The sequence below is a fragment of the Filicampus tigris genome, chromosome 10 (genome assembly GCF_054856515.1).
Source record: "Filicampus tigris isolate MCC_2025a chromosome 10, RoL_Ftig_1.0, whole genome shotgun sequence".
Classification (NCBI taxonomy): domain Eukaryota; kingdom Metazoa; phylum Chordata; class Actinopteri; order Syngnathiformes; family Syngnathidae; genus Filicampus; species Filicampus tigris.
The window spans coordinates 247,530-270,028 of NC_141226.1; the positions used below are offsets into that span (position 1 = coordinate 247,530).

The 22,499-nt window shown below is 40.6% G+C and overlaps 1 protein-coding gene across 2 annotated transcripts in view; it reads right to left on the minus strand.

The window, feature by feature from the left end:
- LOC147140333 (tissue factor-like) overlaps positions 1–18,728 on the minus strand; it is a 45,718-nt gene extending 26,990 nt beyond the window's left edge. The window contains exons 1-2 of one of the 2 annotated variants that reach the window (XM_086044089.1): positions 18,570–18,715; positions 9,882–10,023 (exon numbers count right to left, since the gene is read on the minus strand). Coding sequence is in view for 1 of the 2 variants with exons in the window: in XM_086044088.1 (XP_085900214.1) it covers positions 18,570–18,687 (118 nt within the window). In the remaining variant the exon portion in view is untranslated. Of the gene's footprint in view, positions 1–9,881; positions 10,024–18,569 lie in introns of both variants that reach the window. The other variant, XM_086044088.1, reaches the window with a different exon arrangement.
- Positions 18,729–22,499: the final 3,771 nt, after the last annotated feature.

The following is a 22,499-nucleotide window of genomic DNA, read 5'->3' on the forward strand; positions in this document are numbered from 1 at the left end:
CCAATGTGATGCAGTGGGGACATTCATCAAAGATCGCTTCACCCTGGTATTCACAGCACACTCTCACTGATTGCACAATGATTCTGGTGGCCAGAACTCCTAAGAGACGTCACCAACTTTGTGGGGGCCTGTTCGGCCTGTGCCTGCAGCAAACCCACTCATCAACCCTCGGCTGGTTTGCTTTGCCCATTATCAGTCCCGCCTCATCCATGGTCCCATATTTCTTTGGATTTCATCACAGGGCTCCCTGTGTCCAGAGGTAACTCAGTCATACTCACCATTGTTGACTGTTTCTCGAAGATGGCTCAATTCATAGCACTATCCAAGATCCCTTCGGCTTTAGAGATTGTGCAACTACTAATCCAGCACGTCTTCAGACTCCATGGCATCCCGGTGGACCTCATCTCCGACCGGGGACCCCAGTTCATCTCTAAGGTTTGGAAGAGATTTTGCAAGGCGCTTGGAGCCAAGGCCAGCCTATCTTCTGGATACTATCCTCAGACAAACGGTGCAACTGAACGGGTGAATCAGGACCTGGCGCTCAGATATGTGTACCTCAGCTCTCCGTCTTCCTGGGCTGTCCAACTCCCATGGGTGGAGTAGGCACACAACACCCTCGTCTCGTCTGCCACAAGTCGGTCACTGTTCATGTCTGCTAACAGTTATTCAATCAAGGACTTTAAAAGGACTGCCACCACGACGAATCTTTGTCGGATTATTCTTCCTTGATGCATACCTTGCTACCAAGAGATAAGATTTTCAATACCTCCTAGCTTTGGTATTATGGTTAGTTTGATTCACATGTTTTTTCGTGTGTAGCTTCCTTGGTCCATTTTTGCTGACGGGTTTTTGTTTATTGCTGATTGGCTTTTTTCCTTGTTGATCCAAGTGATTTCGTATTTCCTCGTTTTTTCCTCGCAGTTTAGCGAGTGTCTTTTGTTGGAGGTTTTTCCTGGCAGTTTTTCTCCAGCAATTTCTGTTGTAAATTTTTTTCGGTAGACATTCTAAGTGTAAATACATTTTTGCTAATGAGTTCTCTCTGTCTTCGTTTGTGGGACCCACCCTGTTCCAGTCGTCACTGGAACGTGACATACATATACGTCCTCCCAAATATAACAAGGAGTTTCTAAATGACTTTTGAAATCTTCTTGCCGAAATCATGCTGGTATATGATCGCATTCTATTTATGGGTGACTTTAATATTCATGTGTGCTGTCCTGAAAAACCACTGGCAAAGGACTTCTTAAGACTCATTGACTCTTTCAATTTGGTGCAGTGCGTGTCTGGCTCCACTCACAAGCAAGGACACACCTTGTCCTTACTTTTGGTATATCGGTCTCAAATTTGAACATGTTGGACAATGTGCTTTCTGATCATATGACTGTGCTCTTTGATGTAATGTTATCCAGTGCTGTCAGAGCAAATGCTAGCGAGCGCATGGGCTGGGTTTTTAACCCCCTCACTGCTAGTCGGTTCTCTGATGCCTTTGATCAGCTTTGTATTCCCTCTTCAAACACAGAGGAACTCAGCATTTGGTTCCATTCATCCTGCCTTAAGATCTTGGACTCTGTGGCTCCATTAAAAAATATGCCGCAGAAAATTAGACCGGAGCCATGGTTTAATGAGAGTACTCATGCAGCAAAGCAGGAATGCCGCAGAGCTGAACGCAAGTGGAAAAGAGACACGCTGTAGGTCTCTTATCAACTTCTGAAGGACTGCTGGCATCGTAACCAAAGAAAGGTGAAGGAGTCCAAGAGAGACAACTTGTCGTGTCTGATTTAGGCAAATCGCCAAAATCCACATACTCTATTTAAAATAATTTACTCTGTACTGAAGCCCCGTCAACCGATTTACACGGATTCGTCCCCCAAAATGTACGATAGATTATTGCAGTTTTTCATTGACAAGGTTGCTACAGCTAGGGCTCGTGTTTCAACCACCACATTTGACCCCTCTGTCCATGTCCCTGCGATTGGCTGGCGACCAGTTCAGGATGTCACGTTTCTACCACGAAAGCTGGGAGCGCTGTTGCGTGGTTCTCCCTTTAAAGCCGGGAGAGTGTATATGTCATTTTCTTTTTTTTAATCCAATTCTCGGGCTCTTAGCCAATGAAATGCATCAGAATATACATGTGACAGTGTCGTGAGTCGTCGGCGGATATCCGGAATTTTTTCGAGGAGTTATGGCGGCACAGTCGATCGCGGAAGCTCTGATATAAGTCATGGCAGTGATATAGACGACGCGCTTGCGGACTATAAAGCCTCGAAACCAGCTAAACCTGATATATGGTTAAGATATATGTTCATAGACAAGAAGAGAACACAGCATGGTAATTACCACTCAATTTTTAAAAATTAATTAATTATTATTTATTATAGTTCTTCACTTGCATCTTCGATTGAAACAGTAAAGATTAATAAACTCGGACCGGTGTGAAAGCCACATGTCGAAGCTCTCATATTCTTTTGGAATTATGTTTCTATCTGCTACAGGGGCTGAGATATTAATTATTTTGTAGGTGTTGAATCTCCGCGAAAATGTCAGGTTTTCAAGGGTGAGTCCAAAGACTATGGGCTGATATTTGTCCCAATAGAAACTGAATCTGAATCAACCTCCATTCGCACCAGTACCCACTGTTGTATGGAATGCACCTTAAAGAAATAAACAGTACGAGTAGTAACCTAGACCATACAGGGATGTAATACTCATGGCACTTTAACCCATTCAAGCCTGAAGCCGCTCGTGAGACATCTCTCTAAAACCTATGGTTTATGGGCGGATATTTGTGCCACTAGAAACTCAATCTGAATATTGTTGAGTTGAATGTGAATTGCTTAACTTGAATATTTGCATTGAAAACTGAATATTTGAATTGACAACTGAATTATTGGATTAAAAACTGAATTATTGAATTGAGAAACTGAATTTGAATTACATAAATTGTATAATTATTGTTTAATTTGAATCTGAATTGTTCGATCTGAATTTGAATATTTTTGTTAGGAACTGTATCCCAATAAACTTCAAACTGAATTTAAGACTGTAAAATGCATTTTTAATTCCTGGGAAAAAAAAGTGCCCCTCACTGAAAATTAAATGCTGCATATGCTCACATTCAGTTCGGCGAGTAAAAATTTAAACCTCAGTGACACACAAACAGGAACATTAGGATGAGCAATGAGCATGTACAGAAATCTCCTCTTCGGCCAATCAGTATCTTAGTTTTGAGCATGTGAAACAAGCTCCCTGGAAAAAAAGTGTTATCTCCGAAGCGGCTCTTAACACTTATCAGACCTTTCATTGACCTTTGTGGTACAAGCCATCAAGTCACATAGGGATGAAAAGGCACTTCTTTTCAAATTCAGGAAAGGACAGTTTACTTTTAGCAACGTATCAAAACGAAGTTTCCCCAAAATTCAATTTATTCACCCGTAAAAAACAACAACACAAAATTCCACCATTCATTACCATTGCCATATTCAACAATTCACATTTACATCATTCCCATTTTAAATTCACAACATTCATCTCATTCAACTCATATTGGTCAAGCTTTTCAACACACCCCAAATTCCTATTTCTAACACATTCAACTCATTAACCCTTAAAACAACCACAAAAAAATAAACTATTCACCATTCATTTCCAATGGCACATTAAACTTTTCACATTTACACCATTCCAATTTCCACAAATTCAAGTCATTACACTCACTCAACTCATATTCAGCTTCTCAGCACCCCCAAAATTCCTACATTCAACTCATTCACTTAAAAAACCCACAAAAATTCACTATTAATTTCCAGTGGACCAGTGTTATTGCCCCTTGGTCTCCCCAGTGCGGCGGCCATCTTGGACAGGGACATTAGCAAAACTGGGGATACTCACCCCGAGGTCTCCCCAGTGCGGCGGCCATCTTGGACAGGGATATTAGCTAGACTGGGGATACTCACCCCGAGGTCTCCCCAGTGCGGTGGCCATCTTGGACATGGACATTAGCTAGACTGGGGATACTCAACCCGAGGTCTCCCCAGTGGTCATCTTGGGGGAGGACCCAAAATCAACAGGAAGTGACCCGTATGACCTGGAAATGGACAGGAAATGACCCAAATGACCCGGAAATGAACCGGAAGTGACCCAACTGACCCGGAAATGGACCAAAAGTGACCCAAATGACCCGGAAATGAACCGGAAGTGACCCAAATGACCCGGAAATGGACTAGAATTGCCCCAAAGTACCCGGAAATGAACCGTAAGTGACCCAAATGACCAAAAAATGAAACAAATGACCCGGAAATGAACCAGAAGTGAACCAAATGAACCAGAAGTGACCAAAATTACCCAGAAATGAACCGGAAGTTACCCAAATGACCCGGAAATGAACCAGAAGTGACCCTAATGACCAAAAAATGAAACAAATGACCCGGAAATGAACCAGAAGTGAACCAAATGAATCAGAAGTGACCAAAATTACCCAGAAATGAACCGGAAGTTACCCAAATGACCCGGAAATGAACCAGAAGTGACCCTAATGACCCAAAAATGAACCGGAAGTGACCCAAATTACCTGGAAATGAACTGGAAGTGAACCAAATGACCTGGAAGTGACCCGGAAGTTAAGTGCTTTCTTACATCCTCTTTTTTTGCTCCCCTTCTGTTTTTATGTCCTCAGTCCAGGCCTCATTTGAGATCATTCAACTTCATTCAACTACATTCCACTTCATTCAATATTATTAAACTTCATTCCACTTCATTTAACTTCATTCATCTTCTTTCATCTTCATTCAACTTCATTCCACTTCATTCAACTCACATTGGTTCAGCTTTTCAACATGCCTGCAGTTCGAACGTCCCAAAAATTCAAATTATTCAACCTTAAAAAAAACATTATTCGCCTTTCAGTCCCACTTCCACATTCAACAGTTCAGTTTTACAGCTTGGTCCTTGATGGTCTTGTGGTACACACGCTGAGTTGTGTGCAGGCAGCGTTGGATCAATTCCCCCTCATTCCAAAACATTCCACAATTTTTCATAGAGTTCATTCAACTTCATCCCACTTTGTTCACCTTTACAGTATCATTCAACTTTATTCAGTTTCATTCAACTTTATTCAACTTCATTCAACTTCATTCAACTTCATTCCACTGTATTCAACTTCATTCAGTATCATTCAACTTTATTCAGTATCATTCACCTTTTTTCCACTTTATTCCAACACATTCCGCAGTTTTTTTTCAGCTTCCTTTGCCTTCACACGCAATTTCTCCAGAAATTGCATTCTCTAGTTCAAAATGTTCAAACTCAAACGTCACAAAAGGTTGCAACAATACCAAAGGAAATTCAAAATGGTTGACTTCCTGTAAGGTTTAACACATGGTTATAAAATATATTTTTGTAGGTCTTAGGCTGTTACATACACCACCAAATTGTCATAGATGTTTGTGAAACATACAACCCAGAATCCTTTGTTAAATAGGAATTATGAAACGCAGTTTGATGTTCAGCCCCCATCATATAGTGTTTTGAAAACGTAATCTATTTTCCCTATTGTTGTCCCACATGTTGAGATGGTACAACCAAAATTTGAAGTCAATCAGGTGAACCATTTCGGACTTGGGGGCAAATGTATTACCCCTGTAAATGTGCAGAAATGGTCCAATGTTGTACTTGCAAATACCCATTACTCACTTCTTGGACAACGAATAAAAAAGATTTCAATAACTTTTCATCTTAAACATCTTAAGATGAAGCATGCAAAGTTTGAAGATGATCGGATAAATGCTCTAGGAGGAGTTTGTTAAAATATGACCACTATGAAAGTAACAAAAAGTTATGACAATTCCAATGTAAATTCAAAATGGTTGACTTCCTGTTAGGTTTAGCACATAGCGATAGAATACATTTTTGCAGGTCTTGGGCTGTGACATATACCACCAAATTTTCAAAGATGTAGGTGAAACGTACAACTCAGAATCTTTCGTTAAGAAGGAATTATGAAACGTCAAGTTTGATGCTCAGCCACCATCATACAGTGTTTCGAAAAGATAAAATATTTTCCCTCTGGTTATTGAAATCTTTTAATTTCGTTGTCCAGTTTCCTTTGATGAAAACATCGAGAGGTTTTGGGGGGTCCTGCAGACCCCATTTTTAAGTACTCGAGTATTGCAACTTCAAAATATAAATTTTTTCGCCAAGCTCGATGTGTGTGCAAAGTTTGGTGAGTTTTCGTTCACGTTTAGTGCCTCAAAAATTAGTCTTTACGGAGAATAATAATAATAATAACTAGAGCTGCGAGCAGCTATAATGGGCCCTCGCAACCCTCGCCACGTCGGGGTACTTGCAAGTCGGGGTACTTACAAATCGGGGTACTTGCACACTCAGGACAATAAGCATAAAAACGTAAGTGTTTATGCCTGGTCTGATGCATGTCCAAAGGTGCATGAAATTTGGCCTAGGGATATAGACCGTCAAAATAAGCGTAATTTTTCCTTGCAAATGGCTCATCCCCATGGCAACCGTGTGCAACTTAATAAAAAAACTTTTCATCTTTAGCATGTTTAGGCAAAACACCTAAAGTTTGTAGACGATCGGATAAAATCTCTAGGAGTTTGTTAAAATATGACCTCTACAAAAAGGCCATAAATGTCAGCCTATTCCAAAATTAAGTAAAAATGGCGAACTTACTGTAAGATTCAGCCAATGGCTATAAGATCATTTTCGTGGGTCTTGGTCTGTTACAGATGTCTCCAAATTTTCACAGACCTCGGTAAAATGTAGAACCGTGAATGCTTCCTTAAATATGTGTAGGGGATCTATAGAGACATTTTTTTAAACAAGCACATGAAATGTCTACAGTTTTTATTTTTATGCCATGTCTGATGTGTGTGCAAAATCTTCACGATTTTTCGCACAGGTTTAGACACTCAAAAACTGTGTCATTTTTCTTCATAATCATTGCTTCGCGTGGCAACAGTGTGCGATGAAATTAAAAGCTTTCAATAAATATTCATCATAAACATATTAAATGAACCACAGTATGTTTGGAAACAAATCGAATAAATCCTCTAGCTGGAGTAAGTTTAAATATCACCTCTATAAAAGGCAAAACTTGGCTCAAAATTTCAAATAAAGTCTAAATGGGGACTTCCTGTTGATTTTGCACATGACTCTAAAAAACACTGTTTAAAATCTTGGTCTGTTATATATGCCTTCTAGTTTTTACAGCTATACGTGGAACCAAAAAACACTTGGTAAACAATTAGGTGGTGCTGTTGAGCTTTTTTAGGTAAAAAAGCACAAGAAATCTCTTAGTTACTTATTTTCATCGAAGGTCTAATGTGTGTGCAAAGTTTCATGAGTTTACGGCAAGGTTTAGACCCTCCCTTAACAGCATCAGTTTTCATGATATACAGCGCATCGCCACTACAACATCGTACAACGAAGTAAAAAGATTTCAATAACTTTTCATCTTAAATATCTTTAGATGAAGCATACAAAGTTTGAAGACGATCGGATAAATGCTCTAGGAGGAGTTCGTTAAAATATGACCACTATGAAAATCCCCAAATTGCGACAATTCCAGTGTAAATTCAAAATGGTTGACTTCCTATTAGGTTTAGCACTTGGCTATTAAAGACGTTTTTGTAGGACTTAGGCTGTTACATATATCACCAAATTTTCATAGATGTAGGTGAAACGTACAACCCAGAATTCTTCGTTAAAAAGGAATTATGAAACGCAAAGTTTGATGCTCAGCCCCTGTCATATAGTGTTTCGAAAACGTAAAAGATTTTCCCCTGTTGTTGTCCAACAAGATGAGATGGTACAACCCAAATTTGAAGTCAATCGGATGAACCTTGGACTTTCGGGCAAATGTATGACCCCTGTAATTGTGCACAAATGGTACAAAGTTGTACTTTCAAATACTCATTACTCACTTCCTGGACAACGAAATAAAAAGATTTAAATAAATTTTCATCTTAACCATCTTTAGATGAAGCATGCAAAGTTTGAAGACGATCGGATGAATGCTCTAGGAGGAGTTCGTTAAATATGACCACTGTGAAAGTCACAAAAAGTTGTGACAATTCCAAAGGAAATTCAAAATGGTTGACTTCCTGTAAGATTTAGCCTATTGCTATTGATATGTTTTTGTAGGTCTTGGGCTGTTACAGACGTTTTCAAATTTTCACAGATCGAGGTAAAATGTAGAACCTTGAATGAGTCCTTAAATATGTGTAGGGAGATCTAAAGAGACATTTTTTTAAACAAGCACAAGAAATCTCTTGAGTTTTTATTTTTATGCCAGGTCTAATGTGTGTGCAGAGTTCCACAGGTTTTCGCCCAGGTCTAGACCCTCAAAAACAACATGATTTTTCTTTATGAACAGTGCATCACCGTGGCATCAGCGTGCAGTGAAATAAAAGTCTTTCAATAACTTTCCATCTTAAACATGTTTAGATGAAACACCGAAAGTTTGAAAACGATCTGATAAAATCTCTAGCAGGAGATCATTAACATATGGCCTATAAAAGGCCAATATAGGTGCAGAACTTCAAAATACAGCCAAAATGGTGGACTTCGTGTTGTATTTAGCACATGACTACAAAAGACATCTTTGTATGTCTTGGGCTGTTACATATCCCTCCCAATTTTCACAGATCTGCGTGAAACGTGGAACCGGGAACGCTTGGTTAAAAATTTCTAGGTGTCGCTATAGAGCTATTTTTGAAAAATAGCACAGGAAATCTCTAAAATATTTATATTTATGCAAGGTCTGATGTGTGTGCAAAGTTTCATGAGTTTTCGCCAAAGTTTAGACCCTCTAAAACAGCATCATTTTGCATTATATACAGCGCATCGCCACGACAACATTGTACAGCGAAATAAAAAAGATTTCAACAAGTTATCATCTTAAACATCTTTGGATGAAGCATGCAAAGTTTGAAGATGTTCGGATAAATGCTCTAGAGGAGTTGGTTAAAATATGACAACTATGAATGTCCCAAAAAGGTGCGACAGTTCGAAACTAAAATAAAAAATCTGTTAGATTTCCTGTAAGATTTAGACATGGCTACAAAATATGGTTTTGCAGGTCTTAGGCTGTTACATATACCACCAAATTTTCATAGATGTAGGTGAAACGTACAACACAGAATCGTTCGTTAAGCAGGAATTATGAAACACAAAGTTTGATGCTCATCCCCGTCATTTAGTGTTTCAAAAACTTATATTATTTCTCCCTATTGTTTTCCAACGTGATGAAATGGTACAACCCAAATTTAAAGTCAATTGGGTGAACCATCTTGGACTAGGAGGCAAATGTGTGACCCCTGTAAATGTGCACAAATGGACCAAAGTTGTATTTTCAAATACTCATTATTACTTAAAGATTTCAATAACTTTTCATCTTAACCATCTTTAGATAAAGCATGCAAAGTTTGAAGACGATCGGATAAATGCTCTAGGAGGAGTTCGTTTAAATATGACCACTATGAAAAAGTCAAAAAGTTGAGTTGCTTTCGCTGCTCGGGCCCTAATAAGAATTTCTACGAAAACAATAGGGTCCTTGCAGCTTTCGCTGCTCGGGCCCTAATAAGAATTTCTTCGAAAACAATAGGGTCCTTGCAGCTTTCGCTGCTCGGGCCCTAAAAAGAATTTCTACGAAGACAATAGGGTCCTTGCAGCTTTTGCTGCTCGCGCCCTAAATAAGATGAAAGTACATTAAACGTTGCAGCTTTGCATTCCTGACATATATTATGATAATGGAGTAATTGAAATTGAAGGCGATACCGTCGCCTGAATTTTTTTAAATGTTTAGTGCATTTTAAAATGGAACCAAAAACTATACACCATGCTGAATTGAACTAATATGAAAGTACCTGGCGGCACGGTGGTCGACTGGTTAGCACGTCTGCCTCACAGTTCAGAGGTCGTGGGTTCGATCCCGGCTCCGGCCTCCCTGTGTGGAGTTTGCATGTTCTCCCCGTGCCTGCGTGGGTTTTCTCCGGGCACTCCGGTTTCCTCCCACATTCCAAAGACATGCATGGTAAGTTGATTGGATACTCTAAATTGCCCCTACGTGTGATTGTGAGTGCGGATGTTTGTCTCTGTGTGCCCTGCGATTGGCTGGCAACCAGTTCAGGGTGTCCCCCGCCTACTGCCCAAAGACAGCTGGGATAGGCTCCAGCACGCCCCGCGACCCTTGTGAGGAGAAGCGGTACAGATAATGGATGGATGGATGGATATATATATGTATATATATATATATATATATATATATATATATATATATATATATATATATATATATATATATATATATATATATATATATATATATATGTATATATTATATTAGTGCTGTCAAGCGATTACAATTTTTTAACTAATTAATCGCAACCTTTTCCATAATTTCCACATTTTCCTCATTTCCACATGAGGAAAATCTTGGAATTAATGTGCAAATTTTTTTTAATATATTTTGATTCTAAAATTGTTGTAATAGTTCCCTTTTATCATTGAATACGATTATTTTCCTGTAAAATACAACTGTTAAACGACAGTACATGTACACCAAAGACGTACAACTGATATGATATTTGAATTTGGCTTTGCAAAGTGCGCAAATTATTTTGGATTTCTCCGATGAGCCGTCGAGCAAGTTTTTATAGTAAAACTACGTAAAAGTCTGTCTTTGCGACAGTGACTCTCCTCTAAGTTTGGCTGCAAAGTGAGCTGAGGTCAGCTGTTACAAGAAGTAAATAAAAGTGAGTTAACTGAGTGATTTTTAATTTTTAATTTAATTCTTTAATGCGAAATTTAAATTGATCTCCATAGTTATTGATTTAACTTTGACAGCCCTAATATATATATATATATATATATATATATATATATATATATATATATATAAATATATATCTATATCTATATATATATACATATATTAGGGCTGTTGATAGTTGAATTGCGTTTTTACTGTTTTTGAACAATTTTGTCATTGATGTGTATTTTTTTGTATATATATATATATATATATATATATATATATATATATATATATATATATACATATATATATATATATATATACATATATATAAATAAAATGTTATCGCTTGACAGCACTAATATATAAATATATTTATATATATTTTCTTTTGCAAATACTTTATTCAAGCGAAGTCAACCCCAACATATTATTTTTTAAGAATATGCTCCATGCAAGCCCACTAGTTGAAACAAGGCATTCTGATAAATATTGCGTTTGTGGAATAAGAGTTAATCCACCTATTTTTAGTCAGCACTGGGGGCGGCCATTTTGTCACGTCTTTCAACTGAAAATGATGGAACTGATTCCACTCAAATCCAGGGTTTCGGTGCCCAACCCTAGCCGTGCATGTGTCTGCCGACCAATTCATCCTCATCGTCAATATTTTGAAGAAGATGCAACGCCTCCTCTACTGTAAAGCTTTTTTTTTCAAGATACATGTATAGATCATGTTGGATTAACTTCGAAAATAACGCGCTAAATTGACAGCCCTAATATATATATTATACATATATATGGCGGCACGGTGGACGACTGGTTAGCATGTCCGCCTCACAGTTCAGATGTTGTGGGTTCGATCCCGGCCTCCCTGTGTAGAGTTTGCATGTTCTCCCCGTGTCTGCATGGGTTTCCTCCCACATTCCAAAAACATGCATGGTAAGTTGATTGGACATTCTAAATTGCCCCTGGGTGTGATTGTGAGTGTGGTTGTTTGTTTGTCTCTGTGTGCCCTGCGATTGGCTGGCAACCAATTTAGGGTGTCCTGCCTACTGCCCGGAGACAGCTGGGCTAGGCTCCAGCACGCCTGCGACCCTTGTGGGGATAAGTGGAATAGATAATGGATGGACGAATATATTAGGGATGTAACGGTTTTTGTATTCATCTCGTACTGTCTCTGTACGGGCTTCACGGTTCGGTGCACGCAGTCACACGACGAATACGTCTGATGGGGAAAAAAAAAAAAAAACTCCTGAGACCAAGCGACCGTCACATTTGTTGTTCGGAGAAGAAATGGATCAAAACAAATGTTGAAGAAAAATGCTGAGTGCAGGAGAAAGCATGGAGTTAGAAGAGCCGTCTGCACAAATCAGCCGATTGTATAATGTGTTGTATAAATAGTTGACCTCTATGCGGTATTGCAGGTAACACTTCAAACATGCTAACATATGTAAGATGGCATCACCCCAATACAGTTACCGGGGGTGGAAAAAAGAAAGCCGCTCAACACCAACAACTTATCCCTGCTACTTCTACTGTATGTCTTATTGTGCCGGTCCCAAGCTCGGATAAATACAGAGGGTTGCGTCAGGAAGGGTATCCGGCGTAAAACTTTTGCCAAATCAAAGATGCGAATCAAACCTATGACTTCCATACTGGATCGGTTAACAACCCGAGTTAACAACGACCGCCACCGGCGCTGTTGACCTACAGGGCACCGGTGGATATTGGACTACTGTTGGTCGAAGCAGGAGAAGAGGAAAGTGTGTTTGTAGGAAGAGAGAGAAGAGGAGCACTAAGAGTATAGGCCTGAGAGTAGGGACATTGAATGTTGGAACTATGACAGGAAAAGGGAGAGAATTGGTGGACATGATGCAGAGGAGGAAGGTAGACATACTTTGTGTCCTGGAGACCAGGTGGAAAGGTAGTAAGGCTAGAAGGTTAGGACTAGGGTTCAAGTTGTTCTATCATGGTGTAGATGGGAAGAGAAATTGAGTTATCTTGAAGCAGGAGTTTGTTCGGAATGTCCTGGAGGTAAAAAGAGTGTCAGATGTGATGAGACTGAAGTTAGAAATCGAAGGTGTGATGTTCAATGTTATTAGTGGATATGCTCCACAGGTACGATGTGAGCTGGAGGAGAAGGAGAAATTCTGGCTGTACTTTGATGAAGTGATGCACAGCATACCTACAAGTGAGAGAGTTGTCATTGGTGTGGACTTCAATGGACATGTTGGTGCAGGAAACAGAGGGGATGAGGAGGTGATGGGCAGGTTTGGTATCCAGGAGAGGAACACAGAAGGACAGATGGTAGTTGACTTTGCAAAAAGGATGGAAATGGCTATAGTGAATACTTTATACCAGAAGAGGCAGGAACATAGGGTGACCTATAAGAGTGGTGGTAGGAGCACACAGGTAGACTACATCTTGGGTAGACGGTGTAACCTGAAGGAGATCAGTGACTGCAAAGTAGTGGTAGGCGAGAGTGTAGTCAAACAGCATAGGATGGGAGGATGGACAGGATAACTCTGGTGGTGAGGAAGATAAAGAGGGCAAAGGCAGAGGAGGACAAGACGAAATGGTGGAATCTGAAAAAGGAAGAGTGTTGCATGACGTTTAGGAAGGAGTTAAAACAGGCTCTACGGCTAATGTGACCAGGGAGACAGGTAGGAGATTACTCGGTGTGTCATCTGGAAGGAAAGTAGATAAGGAGACTTGAAGGAAAGTAGATAAGGAGACTTGGTGGTGGAATGAGGAGGTACAGGAGTGTATACAGAGAAAAAGGTTTAGCTAAGAAGAAGTGGGACACTGAGAGGACTGAGGAGAGTAGACAGGAGTACAGGGAGATGCAGTGTAAGGTGAAGGTAGAGGTAGCAAAGGCCAGACAAAGAGCTTATGATGACTTGTATCCTAGGTTGGACAGTAAGGAGGGGGAGACTGATCTATACCGGTTGGCAAGACAGAGAGACAGAGATGAGAAGGACAGGTTAGGGTGATTAAGGATAGGGACGGAAATCTATTGACAGGTGCCAGTAGTGTGATGGGAGGATGGAAAGAGTACTTTGAAGAGCTGATGAACGTGGAAAATGAGAGAGAACAAAGACTAGAAGAGGCGACTGCTGTGGACCAGGAACTAGCAAAGATTAGTCAGGATGAAGTGAGGAGGGCACTGAAGAGGGAAGAGTGGAAAGGCAGTTGGTTCTGATGATATACCTGTAGGGGTTTGGAAGTGTCTAGGAGAAGTGGCAGTAGAGTTTCCGACTGGGTTGTTCAACAGGATCTTAGATAGTGAGGAGATGCCTGAGGAATGGAAGACACACGTGTGCTGGTTCCCATTTTTAAGAACAAGGGAGATGTATAGAGTTGTGGCAACTACAGAGGAATAAAGCTGATGAGCCATACAATGAAGCTTAGGGAAAGAGTAGTGGAAGCTAGACTAAGGGCAGAAGTATGGTTTCATGTCAAAAAAGAGTACTACAGATGCAGTATTTGCTTTGAGGATATTGAGAGGGAAGTACAGAGAAGGCCAAATGGAGCTGCATTGTGTTTTTGTAGATCTGGAAAAAGCTTATGACAGGGTTCCCAGAGAGGAACTGTGGTGTTGTATTAGGAAGTCTGGAGTAGCAGAGAAGTATGTGAGAGCGGTGCAGAACATGTATGAGGACTGTAAGACAGTGGTGAGGTGTGCTGTAGTGACAGAGGAGTTCAAGGTGGAGGTGGGATTGCATCAGGGATCAGCTCTGAGCCCCTTCTTGTTTGTTCTTGTTGTCTGACAGACGAGGTCAGACAGGAATCTCCATGGACTATGATGTTTGCAGATGACATTGTGATCTGCAGTGAGAGCAGGGAACAGGTAGAGGAGAAGCTAGTGAGGTGGAGGTTTGTCCCGGAAAGGAGAGGAATGAAGGTTAGCCGCAGTAAGACAGAATACGTGTGTGTGAATGAGAGGGACCCAAGTGGAAGAGTGAGGTTACAGGGAGAAGAGCTCAAGAAGGTGGAGGATTTTAAGTACTTAGGGTCAACAGTCCAGAGCAATGGAGAGTGTGGAAAAGAGGTACAGAAGCGTGTACAGGCAGGTTGGAATGGGTGGAGAAAAAGTGTCAGGTGTGATGTGTGACAGAAGAGTTTCAGCTAAAATGAAAGCAAAGGTGTACAAAACTGTGGTGAGACCAGTGTTGTTGTTTGGTCTTGAGACAGTGTCACTGAAGAAAAGACAGGAGGCAGAGCTGGAGGTGACAGAGATGAAGATGCTGAGGTTCTCTCTGGGAGTGACCAGGATGGATAAGATCAGGAATGAGTACATCAGAGGGACAGTATATGTTAGAGGTTTTGGAGAGAAGGTCAGTGAGGCCGGACTGAGATGGTTTGGACATGTCCAGAGGAGAGATATTGAATATATTGGTAGAAAGATGCTGAGTTTTGAATTACCAGGCAGGAGGCCTAGGGGAAGACCAAGGAGGAGTTTTATGGATGTAATGAGGGAGGACATGAAGGTAGTTGTGTGAGAGAAGAGGATGCAGAGGACAGGGTTAGATGGAGGCAATTGATTCGCTGTGGCGACCCCTGAAGGGAAAAGCCGAAAGGAGGTAAATAAAAATAAATAAATAAAACGATATATATATATATATATATATATATATATATATATATATATATATATATACATACACACACACCTTTAAGAGATTACTTTACATTTTACAAAGAGTTAAAAAAAATTAACTCAATTAACTATTTACTTTACTTTACTTTTTATTTATTTGCTTCCTGTAGCAACTGACCTCTGCTCACTTTGCAGCCAAACTTAAAGGAGAGTCATTGGCGCAAAAACAGACAAAGACGGACTTTTATGTAGTTTTACTTTAAAAGGTCGCTCAATGGCTCATTGGAGAAATCCCAAATTATTTGTGCACTTTGCAAAGCATAATTCCAATACCGTATTAGTTGTATATATGTATGTGTTAGTGGCGTATTGTTTGACACAGCGGTGTCAAAGTCAAATGGACCTAGGGCCAAATAAAAAAAATTGCTACAAGCCGAGGGCCGGACTGATCGAATGTTCATTGAAAAATGTTTAAAATGTCCAGATTGGATCGGGTCCTTTGCGGCTGCTGATGACGTCACGCTTCATGATATATTTCTGTAATATATTTCTTTGCCTAAAATTCCATATCCACAAATCCAAATTTAGTCATGCAAAACCTCTCTATAATTTTTCGATGCAGAAACCAGACAGTATATCAATTCTATTCTGGATTCTAAAAATATGAAAGCAATTAAGGCTGTTGCTTTATGTTATTTACCGTATTTTCCGGACTATAAACCGCAATTTTTTTCCTAAATTTTGAGCCATGCGGCTTATAGTTCAGTGCGGCTATTCTGTGGATTTTTCTTCCACCGCTCGGGCGCTCCAACCGGAATGACAGTACAATTCAATACAATACATTTCCCATTAACTGGATGTGACTGCAGGTGGAGGAGTTCAACAGGCGAGAGCGCCATAGACTAGGTTATTGCATTAGGTGCTGTAATGCTCATGATTCTATGTTTTCCTAGAGGTCCATGAAGTGCACATGAATGTGATTGGCTGACTTTATTAACATAAAACAAGACATGTGCGTATGTAGAATGTAGTAGAACAATAGATGGTGGAGTCTGGTGGACATTAGCAGTCGGCAGTGAAATGAAGATAAGTACTGTTTATTTTCTCTTGGTTTATTATGTTTTAATCAGCCACGTTGCTGCAGTGTTAAAAGGCACTGTTAGGAAAGAATCTGCTCAGGTACATACATGTACATTTACAGTTCATAATCGTTCTGTAAATGCAGTAAATATAAAAGTTTTCAACATAGATAGGTGCGTCTTATTTAAGTTTTTTTTCCAAAATATTCTAAAAATAGAGTGGGTGTGGCTTTTATAACGGTGCGGCTTATAGCCCGGAAAATACGGTATTTAGAATTTTTATTTAAAATCACCCTGGCTCTTTTTTCTTTTCTCTGTCTATTATGTATGTATTAATAACTGTGTTTGTTTTGTTAATGTTAATAAAAATTACAAATAAAAAAATATATACATATTTCTTTGCCTCTTTGTTTGTCACCCCCCTGGCTGTTGTGTCTGTTTTCTGAGTTACTAAATAAAAGATAAAATAAAGTACATTACTGCTACTTTTGCGAGGGTCACTGATAGTGTAGTGGTACACGCGCCCGAGTCGTGTGCGGGCAGTGTGGGATCAATTCCCGCTCAGTGATGGTGTCTGTGTGTGTGCCCTGCTAATAGGGTTGCATCAGGAAGGGCATCCGGCGTAAAATGCTTTGCCAAATCACTGATGCGAATCGTGCGTGCACTTGATTTGCTCTGGCGACCCCTGAGGGCATGAGCTGAAAGGATAACAACAACAACTGCTACTTTTGCAAGGCATCTCGTACGTCACTTCCACCCGAGAAGAAGCCTGTTTTATGAAACAAGATCAGCGGGACATTTGTTTTACTCCTCCCAGACTGGTAACAATTTTGTGGTTCACTCGGGCTGCAAGATTGTATGAAATGTACATAATTTTAAGTATTTCTTAATAAAACGTGTTTTATCCCGAATAACTTTTCACCACAATCCGATTCCAAAAGCCACAAAACAGTGACGTGACGTCTTCAGTCGTCACGTAGACGACCGAAGTACAATCCCCGCAAAAAGTAGCGGTAATGCTTGTTACTTTATTGTATTTTTTATTTAGCAAATGCAACAGCCAGGGGGTGGCAAACATAGATGCAAAGGAATATATTACAGAAATAGTGTAACAAATTGGGTTGTTTGTGTTGTGATCAAATTTATGTTTTGCCGAGTTGTGTTGTTTCCGAGTTTAATGAAGGCATCGCGTGGCTTGCTGGATGGGAGGGGATGCGAGCGAGCGGAGGATGAAGAGGAGAGCCGTTGCACGGTTGTCGTACTGTATTGGCATTGGCTGTGGCCCACATTAGCCGGTTAGACTAATAAAAACATGATAATTAAATTACGTCTAACGGTGTGTTCTTTGAAGGCATTACAATATATTATAAAGCGTCATCGGCAGGCGCGAAACCCGATCACATCTGCTACTCACACCAGCTTGCTGCGGTCTGTGGGCTGGCTCTAATAATAAATCAATATCATTACAGGGGCCATAGAAAACCTTCTCGCGGGCCGGATGTGGCCTTGACTTTGACATATGTGGTTTAACAGTTGTATTTTACAGGAGAAGAATCTTATTCAAGGATCAAAGAATGCTATTCTACAACATAATGCTACAACAGTCTTTGAACTGAATATATATTTTTTAAAATCTACATTAATTCCATGATTTTGCTCAAGTAAATATCTGTTACAAGCTTGTAGCAAAAATGTGATTAATCACGAATGTTCTCAATGTTTTAGAGTAGAAGCACACATCTGCTTCAATTACCTTAGTTGACACAGGGCAAACACTGTACACTCATCAGGTTATTCTTATTTAAGCAGCACATGCCAAAGGAAACAAAGAGATATTTATTCACAAAAGTAACCAATCAGTAACCAAAAGTGAAGTCAACATATCTTAACAACTAAAGCTGTTTCTTTATCTCTTCAAACTGTGAGCAACACTTGCATTTTGTATGTAATCTCATCTGCATAAATCTTAATTTTGCTCACTTGTGCTTTACAGATTAAAGAAAGGAATGTGAACTGGAACCACGTGAGAGTCAGAGATCGTGTGTAAGTGTCCTAATAATTCTCTCAGCATCTTACCAACATCAAGTATGAGGCTTTACCATCAAGTATGAGGCTTTACCTGCAACAGTGATAATCCAAGTAGACATGTAAACTCCAAGATAAAGAACATTTCTCAATGAGGCCATGTTACAACACGTATATTCCTTTATCCTTCCTGCCGTGGTGTTGTTAAACATGGAAAGAGTAGCAAGCTTCCCCTGTGTATTGCCTGCAATGTTTTCAAGAGTGTGGGATCTGAATTTTGGGGAACTGACGGGTATGATCAGGGTTCCGCCCCTCTGTTTCACTGACTGATCCCTCCCACATGCCTGCTTACTAATGGAACATTCCCATAAAAATTCTTTCAGCAAAACATGCACACCCCTCTCTCACTTGGAGTTATCCTTATCTATCATCTCAGAAACACAAGAATCTACATGTAGAACATTTCCACACTGACAAGAACCATGTCTTTGTGGGGAGTGTGTAAGCTGTGAATGGAAAATACCTTGAGTCCATGTTACCATGGCAGCAAGTGGGCATTGTTCCAAATGGTCCAGCTCAAATTCTGTTGAAGAAACTTTTTGGATCTCATTCAATGTTCACATGACTACAAGCAAGTGTCACTATTCAGACTCATGTGGAAGTGTGTTGGAATGCTGTGCCTGCAAACTTGAAAACAGATTGAATGAGCAAACATAAGGAGACAAAACCTTGTGCGTCATATTCTTCCTGCAGGTACACAACAAAGTTTGTGAGATTTACAATCAGCAGTTTGCAAGTATGAATAGTTATGCACTTCACTATCTCTTCAAATGCCAGATATTTTAGATAATTTTAAAATCCTTTCTGTTTGTAAACAACAATACCAAATAAGCTTATTGAAATGAAAGGTCTCAGTTCATTGCAGAATGAGATATGAAAACAGATGTTTGGTAGGGTTGGTTTATTTCCTTTGCATTTTTGTTCATCCTTTTTATAAAAGTATAATCACAATGACTTAGACGTAAACTGTAATATGATGTCTGCTCAATTTTGTACATGCTGCCCAGTGTAAGACCACGTTGATGAATGTTATCTGTTTTATTAGTTTCCAGAATTAAACCGTTTTCAAGTCCCATGCTGGATAATTGGCACTCTACTGACTGAGTGATGTCATAGAGACAATTTGTGTTTCTTGTTTTCTTCCTTGTTAAATTCACTAGTGTGTTGCATACTGTCCTGATGCTATGGTGTCACAAAAATGACTTATTGTTTTGGAAGACTGGGTCTTATTACACAGTACAAAAATACAAACAGTGCCCAACGGGTTGGAGAGATTATGCATACATTGCATGCCTGTATTGTGATAACGTCAAACTCGCATTGATTAGATTTGTCCATTGGCATATATCCAATTCATATTCAATATTTATCCATGTATAAAGGTTGTCTAATTTTAATTTGTGGATATCTTATTCCATGTTTTTTTTCTTTACGCTACGATAAGCCATGTCTGAATCGAGACACATGAGAAGTGTGAACCATGCAGTGTAAATCCAGTGAACCAGAACGAAATGTGTGATGAACCATTACAAGTGTAAACACTTACACTTACATTCATTTAAATGTACTGGAATGTCAGATATGTTCATTCCATGTTTGCTGCTTAACAACCTGTGGTTCCTGAAATGCTAATTTTCCTAACTACACTGAGTATTGCCTCTTCACTTTTCTACAGCTAATCGTAGCTGTAATAAGATGTGGTCTCTAAGCAGTGCTGTTTGGTAACTCATACATGAGCATTTTCCAAAATATGTTCCATGTGATCAATTGCAGTGTAACAACTTTAACTGCCTGTGAGCCTAGAGTACCCCCCTGAGAGAAAGAAGCCAAGGAATGTGGGGCTTGAGGGATGCACAAACATAATACACAGACGTTTGAATTGATGAAGTAAGATTTGTGGGACTCACTTTCATCACTGTTCAAGGGAGTTTAACAGTAAACATCTGGGACCTATTTGGAGAGAAGCACAGTCACTGAGAAAGTGTGGGAACATCGGGGCAGTGCGATAGAGAAATGTGGTGAATCTTTCTGCCAGCAAAAACAAGCCATCTGACTGGTGTACTTGCTCAAGTGATGCAATCTCAACACAAGTGTACTCAAGGAGTACACTTACACTAACGGAAAGGCATTCTGAATGGGTTTACGATATGCATTCTTAAATATACGGTAGCTTTCAATGCTTATATACCAACATTTTAACATCTTCAGATTTTCGAGCAAAATGTTCAAATCCTGTAAAACATCAACTCTCAACATACTTATCAGCAGAGCTGGGCACTTGACCCTTTTTTGCCCGTCCGGCCTTGATCTGGGTACCCTTCCGGCCGCAACCCCCCGGCCATATTCGTAAACATTGTCGGCCCCCGCCCCGTTCCGAACTACGCCCCCCCCCCCCCCAAAAAAAAAAAACGTGCACGATGCCCCCACGAGAGAGATGCTAACGGAAGAGGTTTATTTAAAGACAATTAGAATAAGAATAAGAATGCCTTTATTGATCCCACAGTGGGGAAATTTTCATTGTTACAGTAGCAAAGATATAGGTCACACAGGGGCGGCGGCATAATGTGGCCATTAAAGTATAACATTGACGGCAAACATTTAGAATCAAACCTATGTAGATATACGCAGTAACATGTGTATATACACATGTGTATACACACCAACCTACATCTACATAAAAAATATGAGGAACACTCATTTCGGCCTGTACATAGTACAGAGGAAAAAATACTCTAAGTGACAGTGCTGCAGTGCTGTAGTGAAATGTAAGGAACAGCATTGGATAAAAATAAAACTAGACTAACAGTAGTGGGGAATGTTGAGTATTGCACGGTATTACAGTAGTGGGGAATATTGGGTATTGCACGATACGAGCTCAGGTGCAGGACTGCACAATTGCACTAATGACCGCCAGTTTGTAGAGACTACACAATGTTCTTGTTAAAGAGTCTGACAGCAGCAGGCAAGAAGGAACGGCGGAATCTCTCCTTTGCACAGCGAGGGTGTAACAGTCTGTCACTGAAGGTGCTGTGGAGTGCTGTTAGGGTGCCCTGGAGGGGGTGGTCCGGGTTGCCCAGCATTGATGACAGCTTGGCCAACATCCTCCTGTCCCCCACCGAGTCCACAGAGTCCAGGGAGCAGCCCAGGACAGAGCCGGCCCTCTTGACCAGTTTGTCCAGCCGCTTCTTGTCCCGGGCCGAGACGCCGCCTGCCCAGGTGACCGCTCCCTGGAAGATGACCGATGCAACCACAGAGTCATAAAAGTTCCTGAGGAGTGTCCCCTGAACCCCAAAAGACCTCAGTCTCCTGAGTAGGAAGAGTCTGCTCTGACTCTTCCTATAGAGGGCGTCTGTGTTGTCGCACCAGTCCAGTTTATTGTTCAGATGAACACCCAGGTAGTTGTAAGTTGAGACTCTCTCAACATCTGTTCCCCGGATGTTCACTGGTGCAGGTGAAGAGTGCTGGCGCCTACCGAAATCCACCACCATTTCTTTGGATTTCCCCGCATTGATCAGGAGGCGGTTCTGCTTGCACCAGTCCACAAAACCCTGAGTAAGTTCTCTGTACTCCCGATCATCTCCGCCTGTGATGAGGCCGACAATCGCAGAGTCGTCAGAGAACTTCTGCAGGTGACAGGTAGGGGTGTTGTAGTTGAAGTCCGAGGTGTAGAGGGTGAACAGGAAGGGAGCCAAGACAGTTCCCTGTGGGGCCCCCGTGCTGCAGAGGAGCACGTCAGACACACAGTCCTGTGTCCTCACATACTGTGGCCGGTTTGTGAGGTAGTCCTGGATCCATGTGGTGAGGTGGTGGACCACCCCCGCCCGCTCCAGCTTGTCTCCCAGTAGGGTGGGCTGGATGGTGTTGAAAGCACTGGAGAAATCAAAGAACATGATCCTCACAGTGCTCCCCGCCTTCTCCAGGTGGGAGAGTGAAGTGTGGAGGAGGTAGATGATGGCATCATCCA